The following is a 13,499-nucleotide window of genomic DNA, read 5'->3' as shown; positions in this document are numbered from 1 at the left end:
CTTGAAGTCAGTTTGAAGTGTTGTAGAACAAAATAAATATATCTGATGAAAAGAGCTCATGTGACTGGATATGGGAATGACTGCCACATAAGACGTGAAAGTGAAAAAAAAAAAATGCTTTGAAGCTTGTTTTCCACAGTGATGAACATCTCAGAAATCACAAACATCTTTGACAATCTAAAAACTGGAATGTGAATAAGAAACATATAGAATTGATATCCAGAACACACGGAAATACACTGTAAGATTTTCAGGACGACTGGCAGCTGTTATGATTATTACTGAAAGTGTTATTTTCCTTCTTTTAATGCAAATTATTAACTATTAAGACTCCAAAAATAAAAAGCCTGTTTTAATATTATACTGTTTTGAATGAATGTAAAATAAATGCACACATTTATTTTGTACCTGAGTAAGAAACTCTAATTGTAAAAAGTACTTTTATGATGAAAAACATCAAAATAAAAATCAACAATTTAAGTGAAAACAGTAGACAGTTAACATTAAACGTTTAATGCCACTTCTCTTTCTGTGCATAACAGCATCATTTTCAGCGTTTTTCCCATACACTTTCCCATTGCAAGCCATTTAAAAGAAACTAAACAGACTTCTATAAATATGTGATTTAAGGAATGTTAACAAATTTTACAATAGTATAATTATTATCACATTTGTATAGTTTGTAATGCCAAAAAAAAAAAAAAAAACAGGACTCACATGAACACTCTGTTACACTTTCACTCTCATTACGCTTCAAATTTTGTACAGTTATATGAACAAATAGAAATACATATCATAATGCCAGATAAAAAAATAGAAAATAACTTGTCACATATAACTTTTAGAAGCAAATATTTTCACCACTTACCATTCTTCTACATTTCTTACACACTCTCAGATTACATAAGGCCATTGGCAAAACTGCAAGCAGTCATCAAAGCAGGACAATGCCATGTTACCTAATAGTGGTTCGTGTCAAGAACCTGTAATTCGATTGTTTTGAATGAGGTGTCTCTGGTTAATAGCTAGCGCAGTGTTTGACTATCAGACTGGGACATTTAACAAAGTGTTTACTGACTGAAAAACATATTTTGAGGTGTATGAATCAAGTGACTTTTAGGCTAGAAACATCTGTATTCCTTATATTAGGTTAAAAAAAAGAGGCAGTTTCTGCAAAATGGCACTTTGAGGATAATTAACAATGATTAAAGGATTGGGAAAGTCTTGAGCATGAGGCAAGTAGAAATTGGTGTTTTACACTGAGCCAGCGACTAAGGCTATATCACGACAAGGCAGCCAGCCCTGTAAACTGATGCCACATGCAGTAAAAGAACAGCATGCCTGAGACGAGAGCTGAACCCAGGATATCCAACCTTAACTGTATTGGTAACAGGCGCTAACCGAGAATGAGGCAGGCAGAAACAATGGAGAAAAAAGTTTGCTTACATTGCTATCTGGCAAAAAATGAACACTTAAGAGATATGATACACAATGAAGAATAAGATAAATCAGACAAAAAAATAAAAGCATTTTGTTTAAGTCTCTTTGATAGAAGTAAAATTTACATGCTAAAGGCAGCATTTGAAAGTAGATGTAATTTTTATAAAGTATCACAGATGAAAAATGAAAGAAAGGGAAAAAAAAAAAAGACCCCAACAAATAACATCCCTTAAGACTCCCTCCCCAAAATTTAAGTAATCCTTCTTTGCAACTCAAAGGCATGAGTAAAAGGTGCATCATGTTCAGTACAACATGTCCACCTAGGAAGAGACAATAGCAGCAGCATGGTAGGCAGGTTTTCATTATATTCCTTAAACTTAATCTGCCAGGTAGCAAAACATGAAATGGACGGTTCAGAGCTACTTAAAAAAAAAAAAAAAAAAAACCCAAACTTTTCTGGCAGCAGAACTGGCCTTGATGTTGCATCAAATTCTCTGATAAAGCAGTTTTTAAACAAACGTCTTTCCTAAATAAATAAATTAATGGATAATGATCGTCAGTAGGATGGGATGATGTCAGGTTAAATACCTTAAGGTATAAGATACCTGAAAAGGGGAGGGGGCAGCATATGTGAAAATAGATTTTTGAACTTATAACAAAGTAAGAATTCTCAAGACAATAAAAACCATACATAAAAATATTGAAACCAGCTGCCATTTCTATCTCATCAAAGAAGAAAACAAAATGCAAACTGTCAAAGCTTCTTTAGCTGTAGTAACCGAACTATATTTTGGTCACACAAAAGTTATACATAATCTACATTCAAAATGTCCAAATTACTAGTAATCAGTTTATAAATTGTCTTTGACATTTTGAGCCACCTTAGGGTACTATGACTTATCACAGCAGCTTCATCAAACTGATAACATGAAAATGATGGAAAGAGCAAAAGAAAACAACAAAGGAAAAAAACACCTTTTTGTCAGCATTATCTCAATTCTTTCATTCACTCATCATGGTCTGCTTTTCACTCTTATAAATAAAGATCTTTATTGAGAACCATGCAAAGCGACAGCACTCAGGTCTGGTGTAATGCATTATCTGGCCCCAAGATAAACGAGAATCAAAAGAATCTAGGTTGATTTTAAGGAGTTTTTAGTCTAACCAGTCAATTGATTAATTAGGCAGAAAAAATGTGTTCTGCTTGTATCAGTTGTGCCTTAAGCTTAAATTTTCCATACATTTAAATGTATTATGAAACCTGCTGAAAGAATGTCTCATATTTAAGCATTCACACAAGTTTTCTAAATTCCTGGGCACAATATATAAATGTTGTTTAAGTGCTATGATCAGGTTCTGGTAGTTCGAGGTAGAGTTAAGCAAAGGGCACCTGAGATATTTAACTACAACTTTTTAGTGATGGCATTTTATCAGGGATGAAAAGAAAGAACCTGGTTTTGTTTTGATGGTGTCATAGTTTATGTCATTGTGCCAATCAAAGAAGACACAGAAAATGCATGAAGAACATTCAGATGAACTCCCACAGATAAAAGGTGAAAACCACAGCACTCCCAAGAAATCCTCCAGAGATTGAATTAAACCCATACTTTGTCACTGATACATAATGTCTGTGTGTTGCACGCCCATCTGATCTGCAGTAGGCTGTAGACAGGATGGGTCGCCAATAGTCTGCCATCCAACCTCCACTGTTGCATGAGTCTTACGCATGTGCTGCTGTAAGTGCCAGCGCTTGATGTATGCCTTGCTACAGATGCTGCAGCAGTAGGGCTTGATGCCTAGATGGAGATTTTTGTGAGAGCGAAGAGCACTGCCTGTTGTGAAGTACTTGCTACAGACTTCACACTGATGAGGTGATACACCTGTGTGGGTCATTTCATGTGCAATCAGCTTAGATTTCTCTGGGAAACCCTGCAAAATCAGGGAACAAACAAATTTAACTGTAAAATAAAAACATCAAATTACAATTACCAGGTTTAATTTCTAATTTATCAATTTAAAAGAAAAAATATTAAGCCAAGCACAATTCTCTGAAAATACTTCACAATATATTAAGACAATTTGTTTAAAAATTAGTATACCAACTTCTGTTCTCATAAGTTACCAAAAGCTTGTATGTGGTAAGGTGGCTGATAACTTTATCTTTGGTCCTCTACTCATAAACTAACCCTATCATTTAGCAACTTATATCATCTGAAATAAGTTATCAGTGTCAGGTAAGGCCCACATGTACCACTCCTATCCACGAGATGATAATCATCATATTAAAGATTCCCTGCCACAACGTAAGACATATTTTAATCATATACAGCAAGCAGTTCTACATACCAGTTATTTTCAAATCAAAATCTACATGAGACACACTGAAAGACAAGTAGTCAAAAATATATATTAAATAAATAAAAATGTCATACCAGACTGCAGTGCTTGCATACATATGGCAAGTAACCAGTATGTGTCTTACGCTCATGTCGCACCATGGTAGGACGGCAGTTGAAACCTCTGTTACAATACTTGCACCGGTAAAGTTGTATGCCTTGGTGGCGATAAGCAACATGGTCTCGTAGCTGTATGCTTTCAAAAAACTGTGCCCCACATTGGCTACATTTGTACCTATCATTACCAAAGAGAAAAAAAGTAGAATTCAAAAGATGGTATTTGTAAATTGTTTTGAAATAACTCTTTATATGCTCATATTTATGCAATCATTTTAAAAACACAGACTACAACATGGAAGATCTATCAAACTAAGTTCAGATTTTGATGCCACTGGCAGTAAGTTTGTATTTGTTGAAAACTATTCAAATTATTAGGAGTTATTTTGCAAATGATAAGTTATGTTCACAAAACTAGAAGTTGTTGAAAACATGTTAATACTAATTTTAAAAGCAACTAAGAAAATACAAATGGCAGCAAAGATATGAAATGCAAGAATTATTTATGATCACAAAAGAAACTTAGCAGAATGTAGATATACTTATTAATTTTACAAGCAGCACTCCTAGGGCTGTAGTTGCAAAGCAAGGGTAAGTCAAAATGGAGAAATCAAGGGTAAGTGTCCTGTCTCCATAGGTATATTAAAAAAAAAAAATCCAGATCACATGACTTTAAAGCTTTAACCCATTTAACCCTAAGGCTGTAGTTATAAAGCAATGGCAAAGATGCCTTGGCACAAAGTAACATAAGCAGTGTAACTATTGCTTGCTCTTGAGTTTTTCATTTTGTCCTGAAGAATGACACACCATAGAAACTACAGCTTATTATGGGAAACATGATCAACCTTGAAAGTCCTTCAAAACTTAAAAAATGATCTTAATATCCCAAACGAAAACAGTTTCAACTGCCAGCTTGCTTCTCACCTATAATCTTTGACACCCAAATGCACAACTGAGATATGCCTCTGAAGGTGAATTTTGGAAATATAGATTTTGCCACAGTGAGGGCAGACTTCTGTGTCTTCTGTATGCTTTCGCATATGACGGTCCAACAACCCTTGGAAACGAAATGATTTGGGGCAGCGGGCACACTGGTACATGCCTTCTGGACCTGCATGTAGCTTGGTGTGATTGCGCAAAGCTTGTTTAGTCATAAACACCTGCAACAGCATCCACAATAACACATTTCTTTGCTCCATTGATAAAAGTGTTAAAAACAAAAGCTAACCTCCTCTATCCCCATCCCAATCTACGATGCTCACTCACATCTTTAATATGGTATTTATCAAAACTTTCAGCAGAGCTCATCAAAAGGTAAATGTTGTCAGTTGAGATGTTATTATGTAGTGCTAAGTTTCTACTTACCTTGCCACACACGTGACAGATTCCACCAGTGTCCCCATGCGATTTAAGATGACGCTGCATTTTGTGATAGGAGTCGTAAGTTCGTCCACACTTATTACATGCATGTACTTGCCCTTCTGAGTGAAGCTCTCGCATGTGACGCTCGATACTGTGCTTGGTTTTTATGATCTGAGCACTGCAGACCCCACATGTATATTTTTCTTGCACAGGTGCCTGTAAATAGTGCCAACGAACAAAAACAGTCTCAAAGGTTGAAGACTCGCTGCTGAGGACAACATTTATTTTAAAAAATCCAACATATTTACAGGACAGGCATTCCAAGCAAACAAACACAACCCTTTAAAGAATGATAGCCAGGAGAGTGTTAGTCAAAATGTATACCTTGCCTGCTTGCTGTCTCCGCCAGGTGGACCCCCTAATGGTGCCTGACTTTCTCCTTGAATGAGCACCTGCAGAAAGTCTACATGCCTGCTGGTGAGACCGGAGGCTAGCATAGCTTTCAAACATCTCCTGGCACATGGCGCATGTGAACGTGCTGCGATGCTGCATCATGTGACGTCGTTTATCGGCATACTTTTTGAATGATCTCCCACACTGCTGGCACTGAAAGAGCCCCCATGCCTTTCCTTTCAAGTCTCTCCCAAGCTTATCATAGACAGACTTCCAAGAGGATGTAGCTGCCCCATTTTTGGCAACTTCAACTGAAGACATGTTGAGAACGGTTTCCCACTCAAAAATGGAGTGCTGACGAGCATGCCGCTTGATGTTGTATGTTCTATTAAATATATCTTTTCCACAAATTTTGCAAGGAACAGTGGAAGGTTTAGACTTGGAGTTGCAGCCTCTCTTTTGACTCCTTAAGGAACGTCTCAAAGTTGGCATTGAGGCTGATGCTGGGTGAGCCTGGCTGCCATCCTCCTGCATTTTACTGATGCCTTCATGATCAAGGTCAACTCCGTGACTGCTGCCACTTTCTGTGGCTTTTGACAGAATGCTTCCATGTTGTAGCAGATGCTGTTGAAAATAGTCGCTGCGGAAGAATTGTTGCTGACATGAGGTGCAAGTGTACAGCATGTCATCAGTGTGGCATCGTGCATGCCTTGTAATGTAGTAGTTTCGGTTACGAATTTCTCGGTCACACACAAAGCACTGTACTAATGACAGCTTTTTCCCATTTGGAGATCTTGCCTGCTCTCCTTTGGCCAATAATGCTGCAAGAATTTTCTCATATGCTGGCTCACCAGACACTAACTGCTCACAAGTTTGGTTTTGTGGCAAGTTGTTTTCAAGCTGGTGTGCACCTGCAGCTGACAGAACCTCATCACTGATCTCTTCTTTGGTGTCCCAGACATCAGCTGCAGAGAGCTCGCTGGTTGCTGTGCTCTCTCTCTCGTGTCTAGAATTTTCTAAAAGTGATGAAATGAACTCTGCAGCTGTTACATCACCTTCATCTTTGAACCCTCCGCTGTGGCCTTGCTGCTGGACATGCCGCCGCAGGGTACTTCTATACTTGAACATTTTGTTACAGACTGAACACCGAAACTCTTTCCCCTTTTCATGCGATCGGTTATGCTGCTTAATGTATGCCTTCTTGTTCCTTACTTCTTTGCCACACTGTGGGCAGTTAATGTAGGAATGGTCTTGTTTTAACTTGCTACGCTTGGACTTGGCCTGCGCCTTCATTCTAGCCAGCTGAGTGGCCACAAGCAGCAACCCATTCTGGGCCTCAGTGTCAACAACATAAGAGATTGCCTTTTCCACTTTGTCAATAAGCTTCCCAAAGATTTTTCCTCTCGCCTGCTCATCTGCAGTGGAAAACATGGATGAAGAAGCCTCAGGCTTTTCTTCGACAGAGCCTTTTTCTTCTGATACTATTCCAGACTGTTGATAAGCACTAGTTTGCGCCACACCATTTAGAGATTTCTGGCAGTGCTTTTGTGGCAATGTCTCACTGGCTTGAGTAAAAGTCTGGGCCATCAGGAGGGCAACTTCTCTTTCAAGACCAGAACGACTATTGCCTCCTCCAGAAGTTTGTTCGTCAACAGTAGGAAGAAGTGATACTGCTGTTTGTGTAGCATCACTGTGAGAAATCTGGTTCTGGATGGCACTGTGTAACAACTTGTTCTCAGAACACACATCTCCCCTATAAGTTTCCTCCACTCTGGATGTATTTGTTTCTTGAAAAGTATGTAAAGGTTCAGCTTGAACGTCAATTACGTCACAACCACCTCCTCCAAATAAAGATTTGTGTTCAAAGCAAAAACTGTGTTTTGATGTCATGTGCTTGTCAATGCTATCATCTAGCCCATGGTTTTCCTGACATGTGCAGCACTGCCAGCTCATGCGGCCCACAACCACAACCACGTCAGTGGAACTGCACTGCACCATCATGGTCACATCTAAGTTGCCTGGAGTGCTTGTGCCTGTGCTGCTAGGCATTGGATACCCGCCCACCATGTTTGCTCCAGAAGCAGGCAGGTTGTAGCCACTAGTATCCTGCATAAGGCTAGTTTTGTTTATCATGCCCACACCAATTGGCAGACTGTTCTGCAGGTCATAGTACAGAGGTCTAGAACTGGAATCCATTTTTTGAAAACAATTTCCATGAAAGAGCCTCACAGCAGAGACAATTTTTTCCACAACTTAAAGCCGTGTTTAAGTGGATAATCTTTACCACACTTTACTGGTAGCCTGATCTCCTTGGTAGGCCTGGAAAAACAAAATACAGTAAATGCCAATTTTACAAGGTTTCCATGTCTTGTAAAGTTACCGCTGTTCAGCCAATAAGATTATTAAATCCTTTTTATGGCATACTGAGTATTGAAGGTATTGTGTAAATGTGCAGATTCTGTAATTTGATCAGCTCTAGATTCTCCCCTCTAACCTTTTATTTTCTTTCATGACCAATACTTAGGCTTCGAGCCTGTAAAAAAGTTCCAAGAGATTGAAGCAGTCACATAATATTTAAAAAAATGCTTACTTCTGTAATGAAGAGATTGTAACCCCTCCTCTCTTTGGAGGGGGGGGGGAGAGCTAGAATGAGGTACTGACTCACGATGCACCAATTATTCATGGCGTACTAAACTTTGATAGAACCAAATGTCCATCATCTGCCTTAATGCAAACATTCCAAACTTAAGCATTTATGAATTTTATTTATTTTTTTTTTAAATCTTCAATTAAGCTTTTCACGTTGTTCTGTAAATTTAAAACTTGCTACATTTAGCAATTTAATGTACTCTACTTGGAAGATACGATACCATGAGCAATTAAATTATTACCAATTTTGTCTGTTTACACTAAGTTTTTGCCAACAACGATATCCCTATCTTCATTAGTTCAAAATCCTTTATATCGAAATGATGCAATTGTAGTATGTTCCACTTGAAGACAACTACTAAATCTCGTAATTATTACAACTAAAACGATTCACCTTGTCAGAAAGTTCTAGTTTATGACTGTAAAGCAAGTTTCTCATGGAACTATTGCACTACAGCGAATTCGCTCGAATCCCGTTGCGTTCAGCTACGGCGGATGCCCGCCATGTTGTTCACAGTTGACCGTCTTCACTTGATCAAGTTGTTGAAGATTACTGAATATTACTTGAACACACCAAGGCCTTTTTTTGACTTAGAATTAGATTTCATTTGAAAAGACGCCTTTAGGGTTAATAACTGAATAAAATCGCACCTTAAACCGGTCACTAAGTATAGCTCCATATGCAGTGTTTTGTGAGAATTCGATACTTAATCCAAATGCTACAATAGACTAGATTATTGAACAATTTTATTAATAGACGGAAATTAAAACCAGTACGGTTTACCAGTCTACTTAATAGATGCAAAATATTAAACTTACTTTAAGTATGCCATCGGAAAGAAAATCTTTCTTTCGACAAGCAGATGGGCAGAGACCGAATATGAATAACATTGAGTTCGGGCACTAACTCTCCTAAATGATAAGCGTTACTTCCTATACAATACAGGTGCATGGGAGCTAACTCATACACACCATAATAGCTACAGGATTATCCACCTTATGCTCATCAGTTTCCCCACTTCGGAGAAAATATTCGATTGAAGCTTTTTTAAAAAGCCTTTTTGGTGTCCCACATTATTTTCTATAAATTGCTTGTATGAAACAGATACATTGGAATTTTAAAGTTAGAACTTATTTCTTCAGTTACGAGACTGGTGCAGATAAAAAATTATCCCCTTATCCACCAACCAGTCTCGCTTTCCCGCTCTGGAATTAAAAAAAAAAAAAAACCCACCTAAACTAAGCAGTATATACACCCTCTACCCCTTTATGACACCATGAAAATAGCGTAAGGACACGCAAGAAGCCTTCCATAAGTAGACTATCTGATAATGATGCCTGAGGTTTAACAGTGTCACCTTCGTTGTTTGTCGTCTGGTGAAAGTAATAATAAAATGACCAGATTCAAAATGAAAGCGTTCTACAACCAAGCTCGATGAAATAAATGTATTAACGGACAACTAATCGTTAACAGTACTAAAAACTGATGAGAAATTTTGTTTCGCGTTTTTTAACAAAAAAGAAAAAAAAAAATTAAAAGTATTTTTAGCATTTTTCCTCGCAGATTTCGCTCATGTAATAGAGATCTAATCGAATTTACAAGCGATCTTCGACAGTCTACAACTCCCCGCCCCAATAATTATGTCAAAATGTTGCTGAAATAAAATTGTCGATGTATATAGTTTTGCTGTCAAGATACGTGCGGTGCGTTTGGAGTATCTAGCATCGCGCTGTGGTAATGCCAGTTAAATGACAGGAGCAGTAAAGGCTTGCAACAGTGTCAAGACATCTGATCTGAATACCAATCATGTATGCTTTAGTGAAAAGTACATAAATAAAATTCCTGCTGGTTTTAAAAGATCTAAAACGAATAATAGATTTCGAACGGTTGTTACTTGAATATATATATATTTTTCGAAGCTATCAACTCATAAAAATAGTTTCAACTCATCTCTGATTTTATTTTTAGTACGTTCCTGTGTCACTTTTCTTCTATGAAAGCACACTTTATGAGATTTTTTGCCCCCTCTGATCCACGCTCTTTTAATTGTTATATGACTTCTTAGTTTTATAGTACTTTTACCTACCATATCACCCAGCTGAAAAGAATGTTATGAAACTCAAATATGAATGCAAAGTACCACCAATCTGGTCTGGTATGCATGGAAACTGAGACTTGACTCATGGCCCATACACATTATGGCTGCATCAAAATTGGACATTTGTTCTCCGGCATTCTAAGGGCGAACTCGCTTTATCACCCATCTTCACTCCGTAGATCTTGTGCTTTATACAGTTCAAAGGGCAGGTCCTTCTTCACTCCTATGTGGTGGAAAGCAATGTTGGAAAGTTTCGCTGATGTAGGCTACAAATTTGTTCCTTAAGTCAGATAGGTAGCTCTCTATTTGGTCTGTGACACTCGGCACTTCTTCTAGGAAGCTGTTAAGAGAAAAAATATTATATCAACAGCATTAATTATTTTTAACTTTGCCGACATATGTCAGTGTATGCTTATAAATATTATTGTATAAGTGGTAATGTTTTCTCTTATTAAGACTTTTTGATAAGCTGAAATTCACTTTTCTCATGGCTATCTTTTCAAAGGCACTAATCACACAATGTTGCAGAATATTTTGCAGGCTATCAAATGTCTCAAACAACATATGGCACATTGGATCAATTCAATAAGCTTATTCTTTACATGCTTCTTTCATCAAAGTGTCTTACAGAAATAACAAAAATAAATAAAACCCCTGAAACAACACTAGTTTTTGCATCCTAATATCATAAAATTTAGATTTTAAAATTGTGTAATACATCACCATAAACAAAATAAAACAATCTTACAGTTTTTATTTTATAATAATTCATCTGTCTGACTTGACATCCTCACTTTCATTGCAAGGTCTGATCAAGAAGTTCTAAGACGTAGCATTTCAAAATTACACCTGTGTGATTTTTCTCAACTGAAATGTGTTAAGAGGTTGGGAAGCAAAACTGGAAATCATCAATTTCTGCCCCACTAATGCATTAGGATGGATCACTGCAATATCACATATTGTCATTTCACCATTATTTTAGGATGGTAGCAGGAAAAGACCTCACAGGAAGCTAGATTTGGCAAGTGCAGTGTTATCAAAATGTTCTTGTACACAGAGAAAATTTTCACTATGCTAATGAATATATTCAATGATAAACCCCCCCACCCCATAATTTGCACTCAATTCCTATTACTTCCTCAAATATGATAAAAGGCCTGATTAACAGTTTTATCAAGATTGTTTAAAATACTGATACACTTCTCATTATAAAAGAGGTGGACAGTTTTCCCATTGGTTTTACATGCCATGTCAGTGACTATTGATATATCATGTCAAAGTAGCCCTGTAAACAGGTGCCACTTGCAAGAAAGAACAGTGTGCTGGAGGCAAAGTCTGAACCCAAACCATCCAATGCCCATTGTATTGCTGATAAAAACTTTAATCATTGTGTTACTATCTGAGCCTCAGAGAGGGATTGTGAACACGCTCTTTATATGCAATAATGGGTATTTTGACAGAGGGAAGAAATAACACCTGTAAACCCACTTTTTCAATAATGTCTCCTGACATGGATAACTACTTCAAAAATTAAGTTTTGAACAGCATATGCAGATCTCTAATCACACAATGGTAACTGAAAATGTCTTAGAACTTTTTGATTATATATATATAGTAAGCACCTAGCAGTTCTTTAACAACACATATTCACAGCAGGCTTTTCTAATACCCAATTTTCTTAAAAAACCTCAATTACCACAAACCGGAAAAAGTAGTTTTTAAAAAATCAAATGTACAAACATTCTGACTTACTCCAATATCCCTTTGGTGAAATGAGAAGATTTGAACATTCCCATGTGCCTTGGCCAGTAACAGAATATAATAAAGCCTTAAAGTCTTTTTTTTTGGTCCAGTGTAACTAGTAGTGGCAACTGAAACCCCTTTTAAATAGTTTGAGAAACAGGATAAAAAAAAATCTAAAAATATTTTAACAAAAAGAATCTTTCAGGCAACTTATATCTGATTTTAGACTTTCAAAGTCTTTACAATAACCCAAAAATATGTAGCTTTATCGATTCCACAAAAGTCTTCAACTTCAGTACATTCTTTTAAAAGCCCTTTTCTTGAACACACATGCACACTTTCTCACACTCTTTCCTCTTGATCATTTCATTTTCTCATCTTGAGATTGACCCATATAGCATAAAAGTATGGAAGCTAAAAGTCCAATGATTCTCTATTGAGCAAAAAAATTTGCTGTTTTATGCAACTACTGTTACATACACAGTCAAGTTTGGATGGCAAAGCCATATACATTGGCTGTGCAAATGCATGCGCACAGTTAAAAATTTTTTTTTTTAAATCCTCATCCTGCAGAAATAATGGTCTGTGTGCTGTAGGACATTTAAAGACTTCAAATAAAAGTGAGTTTTAAAATCCCTTTTCTGACGCATTATGTAATTTTCTCCATTTTATTTTGTCAAAAAACTTAATCATGAATGAAATATTTGTAACTGGAGGTCTTAAAGATACTTAGTCTTTGCCACGAATCTCTAATACTTTTAAAAAGTCTAGTTACTACACCTCCCACAGACAAGCCTGTAGAGCCAGAAGGAACACTATGCCACAATCTTACCCTTTCTTTTGGTTAGAAATGTAATTTTTATTTCTTCTCTTTTTGGTACATCATGCAGTTCTCTACCTACCGGTGTTCAGGAAAAGGTTGGAAAAATGTGCAAAACAGTACTTAATTGACATTTAATGAAGAGTTTGTTGCAGACATCAAGGATAGGGTTTCACTACTTTGTTGGATTGATTTAGTTAAGCTATGTGATACTGGTATTTTCAGCTAAAGGAGGAAACAGCTTTAAGCAATAAACCTTATTAAAATTAAATTAGAGGAATGTTACATAAATACTTGTAACTGAAGACCCAAGATGTGTTCAGATACATGTGTATCTATGGGCTTTATCTAATAACATTTGCAGAAAATATGTACATTATGCATACATTTTTTGGGTACTTTTGCCACTTATTCCTCCCTTTTATCTGCGAACTGTTAATTAACTGAGAAGAAACAAAGAACAGCTGAGTAAATAAAGAGAAAATACAAAATGTAGTCAGCAAATGCCCAGCGTCCATGACTTCTAATTCGTTCAGTTAA

The 13,499-nt window shown here is 36.8% G+C and overlaps 1 protein-coding gene across 4 annotated transcripts; it reads right to left on the bottom strand.

The window, feature by feature from the left end:
• Positions 1 to 492: 492 nt before the first annotated feature.
• Positions 493 to 13,267, bottom strand: LOC112553492 (putative uncharacterized zinc finger protein 814). 4 transcript variants are annotated; one of them, XM_025220751.1, is made up of 6 exons: positions 10,385 to 13,267; positions 5,640 to 7,967; positions 5,259 to 5,471; positions 4,818 to 5,053; positions 3,873 to 4,071; positions 493 to 3,369 (listed from the first exon to the last, which is right to left on the bottom strand). In XM_025220751.1, exons 2-6 carry the CDS (start codon positions 7,842 to 7,844, stop codon positions 3,052 to 3,054), a joined length of 3,171 nt encoding a protein of 1,056 aa, XP_025076536.1. In that variant the 5' UTR covers positions 7,845 to 7,967; positions 10,385 to 13,267; the 3' UTR covers positions 493 to 3,051. The 4 variants fall into 4 exon arrangements, with proteins under 4 accessions (XP_025076536.1, XP_025076535.1, XP_025076534.1 ...); XM_025220750.1 differs by having other exon boundaries at positions 10,439 to 13,267; XM_025220749.1 differs by having other exon boundaries at positions 9,117 to 10,992.
• Between the last annotated feature and the right edge of the window lie 232 nt (positions 13,268 to 13,499).

This window comes from Pomacea canaliculata, linkage group LG12, assembly GCF_003073045.1.
Source record: "Pomacea canaliculata isolate SZHN2017 linkage group LG12, ASM307304v1, whole genome shotgun sequence".
In the NCBI taxonomy this organism is placed as follows: Eukaryota; Metazoa; Mollusca; class Gastropoda; order Architaenioglossa; family Ampullariidae; genus Pomacea; species Pomacea canaliculata.
The sequence above is the reverse complement of the archived record's forward strand: the minus strand, read 5'-3'. Positions and strand labels throughout refer to the sequence as shown.